Genomic DNA, 5,038 nt, shown 5'->3' with positions numbered 1-5,038 from the left:
AAATATCATGTCTGATTTTAATTCTCGGGTCTGCGGCGTCAGCCAGGCAACACGTCGGCTGAAGGTCACCGCCATTTCGCGTTCGGTCACAATCGCTAGTCAATAAATTAATTAATTAAATTTAATATTAAAATTGGAGAAAATTATAAAACAATTAATTAATAATACCAGGACAGGTTTCGGGTTATTGATTAATTTGTTAGGGAAATAATTTGTCTTGGTCATTACTAATTTTACACGTAGGCCTGTCGGGGTTAATAATACTAGGCATTTAGTTCGGGTTATTAATTCCAGATCTTTACGCCATGTGTAAAATTTATTAATTGAAAATCTTTGAATAATAATTTGGCTTAAGCCAATAGCAATGAAACTGAGTAAACCGCTAAATTAAAATTATTTAAGACTACAATTTATTCCGATCTAAAATTATTTGTAATAAATTATTTGGCGCATTATCTAATATTTGTCATAATTTAAATAAATCTAGAGTCAGGAAATAATCATTAAAATCAATATAATTGTTAATCTAAATTATTTAGTAAAAAAAGGGTCGAAAATAAAAATGATAAAAATTCGTCAAAAAAAAAAAATTACACTAAAAACTTGCGACAGAGACGCAAGACCGAGCGAGAGCGTCAGCCATCTTGTCCCGCGCGAGAACGCTGAGTAGAGGACATTCAAGGTCGAAACAAAATTGTCTCCGTTCGTTTGAAATAAAATAAACTCAAGTAAAATGAAATATTAAGTTTTAAGCAACACATAATAAAATACAATAGAATAATCTTTTGCCAAATTTCACTTTTGCGTTGGAAAATAAATTTAGTAAAATTTACTGCTGATTACTGGATTAAATAAAATAGCTCGGAATAAAATAATTTGGATTAAATTAAATAATATAAAAGATTTAAGTTTACTCGATTATAGGAATTTATTTAATTTTGTTAAAATAAAGATTAAAATTTATTTAGTAATTTCTCGGACATAATGAATAGATTTAATCCTCGATGAATTGGAATTTTAATTTGGATAATTATTGTTGTAGAAGTTGAAGATACGGCAGTAATTTAGATAATAGGAATTTGTAATTTATAATTCGGAAAATGATGAATAAGAATTTTAGAAATATTAATTAGGAAAATAATAATTTGGAAATTAGTTATAAATTGGAATTCAAGCGTTATTATTATTATTATTGGAATTGGAATAGAGTGTGTTTGTGTGTGAGTAAAGGGGCTATCCTGCTTCGGGGTAGTTCTCTTAGAGTAGCGTGAAGTTTGGGGGACAGCGTGCGCTGTGTGGACAACGTGTGCAGTCACGTCCGGGTCCAGCTCAGTGGCGTGAGAGTCCGTGAGACCGCGCGAACTAAGTTAGAGTAGCGTTAGAGGTCCAGGGGACGACGCGAAGTAAATAGAGTACCGTGAGAGTCCAGTAGGCATCGGGTACTGCAACCACGTGAGGGTCTAGCTGGACAGCGTGAAATATACCGTATGAGAGTGAGAGTGAGTGCGATTGTTATCCATGAAATTTTATATGTTGTTATCTTGGCCATTATTTCAACTAAAAAAAAGGGAGTGGAAAATAAAGAATTTTGTTAAACGAATTTCTATGTCTAAATTTTAGTTTCCTTTCAGCAATCTCTCACGACCCTGACCTAATACTCCATGTTCTGGTCCAGTTTCTGGATACTGAGTCCAAAAATCCAGTGGCGCCCTTAAGAGTAAAAAGGGGCGACCAAGGGAAACACAACATTCCGTTTCAAACTCTAGATTTAGATCCATAATCAAACGATGAGAACTATTTTATATACGTATGTTAATACAAATTTATTAATTATCACTGCAACTAATATTCGCAGTTACAAAACTTTTATAATCCATGAAATGTTAAGCTATGACAAATAAATATGACAGATGTAAGGTTATAATCGACGTTCAGTTCATAAAATAAGAGAGCGCATGAATATATTATAAATTAATTTATTTTTTCAAATAAATGCGACTTATAATTTTTAATGAGATACTTGTGAGTCCAAAAAATTATAAGTCACTATCTAAGTCGACTTTTGGCCTTCGAACATTTAGTGTGAAAATTGTAGATCAAAAACAGTATAAGATTTCATATTGAATTTGAAAACAATACATAAAGTCCATCTACAAATTAACTAGACTAAAAATCGATCAAACTTTTAAAACTTTTTAGTCTCATTAGATTAGAAACAGCATAAAATATTCATAGCTGCTCAATTATTTTACTAAAAAGTTATTTAGACTTAAAACAGATCAAAAATAATTTGAATAGTAGATCAAATATAGATGAAAATGTTTTTAAAAGTTCAAATACAGATCAATAAGTTCAAATGCAGATCATTTAGCTTAAAATCAGTTTAAATTTTTCGACCAGGGAATCATAACAAAAAAAAATTTTAAAAGTACCCAATACTTTATTTACGATAGAATGGATTTTTTTGTTCATCACTCTATTTTTATTTTAGTCTTATTGGAAATCGTTCAGAATTGTTTTCTCATTGTAGTTTTATTTGAAATTAAATCGTGCTTCTTAAACTATAATTTATTTTCCAATTTTTTAGTTTTATTAAAACCTAAAATTGCTGAATTGTAATATTTTAACTAATTCGAAAAACGACAATTCTTTTAATAATTTAAAATAGGAAAAAAAAATTTCAGCCTAATCAATAAGAATCGGGTTTAAAATTGATCGATTTGGCATGGAATGCCCCACATAATATGAATGTATGGAATTTAATCTTTCTATCACTCTTATCGACTTTTAAACGTCTTCTTTCCTTTTCATTCATATTACTATATAAATATATATAGAAACTCATAATTTTATATGTCAAGTTGTTGTATACTACTGATTGGCGTTTGTACTTAAAATAAATAAATAAATAAATAATTTTTCAGATTACAACAAATTCTGAAAAAACAAAATGGAGATCCCACAAATTAAAATAGAAAATATCAACATCACAACCGTCAAGGTCTTATTACAAAAGCCAAACGTCTACGTCAATACAATCTTCCCCATACGAAACGTACCTAATCGCTTTACATCTCTACTGAGCGTCGCAGTAATGAAAGAAGATTACGAGCTGATAAACTATTTGGTATCTAAAAACGCTGATATTAATTTGCACACTCCCAAGTGTGAAGCAGCTGTAATTTTAGCCGTTAAAATCGGTAACATAAAAATTATTAGAAAATTACTCGAGCTGCGGGCTGATGTCAATATTTATAATCAGAAAGGTGAAATGTCACTTCACATTGCTGTGCAAAAAAACCGACACGATATTGTGAAGTGCTTGCTAGCACATGGAGCTAATATAAATGCTCCAATTTTAGGATCATCAATATATTCTAGTTTGCGTCCACTGCATCTTGCTGTAGTCTCTAGATCAGAAGATATGGTCAAATTGCTCTTGGACGAAAACGCCGACATCAACGCCAAGACATCAACAAGAGAGTCTGCTCTCATGAAAGCTGGCTTGAACAACGATATTGCGATGACCAAGTTCTTAATTGCACGAGGAGCTCATTGCATTAGCGTTTGTCCGAACCAAACGATAATTCATGATCTGCTGTGTTATCTAAAACATACATCAGTGTTGGAATATCTTCTAAGCTTGGACGAGTCTTTCACTGATATCAATATCCGCACCAACTCAGGAGAATCATTTCTGATGTTCAGCTTGGAATATGGTTATGGAAACTGTGAAATTTCCAAATTGCTTCTCGATGCTGGAGATGATGTTGATGCTGTAAATTCAACGGGTCAACTCGCCATTGATTTCGAAAAAAACCGTACTGTTGGTTTTTCGGTCATCGAGAAGCATATTGTAAAGTTAATATCAGCTGGATTTGACGTTTCCCCAAGAAATCGACTGACTGTGGTAAAAGGGTTCGAAAGTTTTCACACCAATTGTTGTGAAGAGGTCAAAAAAATGAAAATGAGCAAAGTTGGTGCTAGTCAAGTATCATTTTTCAATGTCTTATTATTGATGAATGTGCATGATTTGTCAGTCCGTTTGAAGAACGTAAGTTTGAATGGAGTGGTTGACAAAGAAAAAATACTTAGTGAGTATTTATACTACGGAGGAATGCTTTTTTATAAATTATCCAAGGTCAATCGCAGAATCAAATATTTAAGGCAGATAGAAAGATCCGTCGAGAACATGCTATGCTCTGCACCGCTGCTACTGCCATATAATTTTGTAAGAGATTTGTGGTCCTACTTCAGAAATTACGAATTGAAAAAATTATCTTCGTGAAAAAACTGACCGAACTTTGTTATTATCATTTATCGATTTCGATCAAGGCAGACTGATACTTTATTTATTGTATATATTGTAAATTATTTTAATACATTTATTTTTAATAAGTTCAATGTGTTTAAATTTTATTTGAACAATATCCATCTCAAAGAACCTTTTGTTACGTCCAAATTTTTGGACATAAATTATTAAAAATTTATTTTAGTCCTGGTATTTTTCAACCACTAGACTGGGAACCCAGAAGGATGTAGGAAAACGGTGCGGTTGTCTTTTGTTAATTTTTTTATGTAATTAATATTTTCAGATTTTGAATTTAAATACTTATATTGACAAAAATTAAGTTTACAAGTTTAGGTTTACAAATTTAGTATAATCATACCTGGTCGTCAACACACATACGCACACAGTATAATATTATTTGATTTTATTCGACATTTAGTTGGTTAACTTTTACTTTTAATGTTAAAATTACACTTTTTAGTTCACGTGGGAGAAATACCGGCCACTAACTAAGATTTTAAATGATCCGCGAACCTGGAGATCTTTTACTAACGATTCCTCGACGGGAGTCTCTGTCGAGACTCCCGCACGAAGGTGCGTTCTAACGAGAGGCTCAGACCGAGGACTCAATATTGAAAAAACTATTTAGCCGCGTGAGAAAAACCCGGTCACTAGCTAATTGGGCGATCCGCACACTTCGGGGTCAAGATGACGAGAGAGCGAGTTCATACGAAGATCTTCTGGGTC

General features: G+C 32.2%; 1 protein-coding gene across 1 annotated transcript; it reads left to right on the top strand.

The window, feature by feature from the left end:
* The first annotated feature begins 2,950 nt into the window (after positions 1-2,950).
* LOC123272251 (putative ankyrin repeat protein RF_0381) lies at positions 2,951-4,288 on the top strand. Its single transcript, XM_044738949.1, has one exon. The coding sequence runs from the start codon at positions 2,951-2,953 to the stop codon at positions 4,286-4,288; it is 1,338 nt and encodes a 445-aa protein (XP_044594884.1).
* The last annotated feature ends 750 nt before the right edge of the window (positions 4,289-5,038 follow it).

This window comes from Cotesia glomerata, linkage group LG9 (genome assembly GCF_020080835.1).
Source record: "Cotesia glomerata isolate CgM1 linkage group LG9, MPM_Cglom_v2.3, whole genome shotgun sequence".
Taxonomy (NCBI): domain Eukaryota; kingdom Metazoa; phylum Arthropoda; class Insecta; order Hymenoptera; family Braconidae; genus Cotesia; species Cotesia glomerata.
This window is presented reverse-complemented; position numbering and strand designations above follow the sequence as displayed.

Excerpts from the sequence above, each read along its gene's own strand:
- LOC123272251 (XM_044738949.1), top strand. The coding sequence starts at position 2,951 with ATGGAGATCCCACAAATTAAAATAGAAAATATCAACATCACAACCGTC.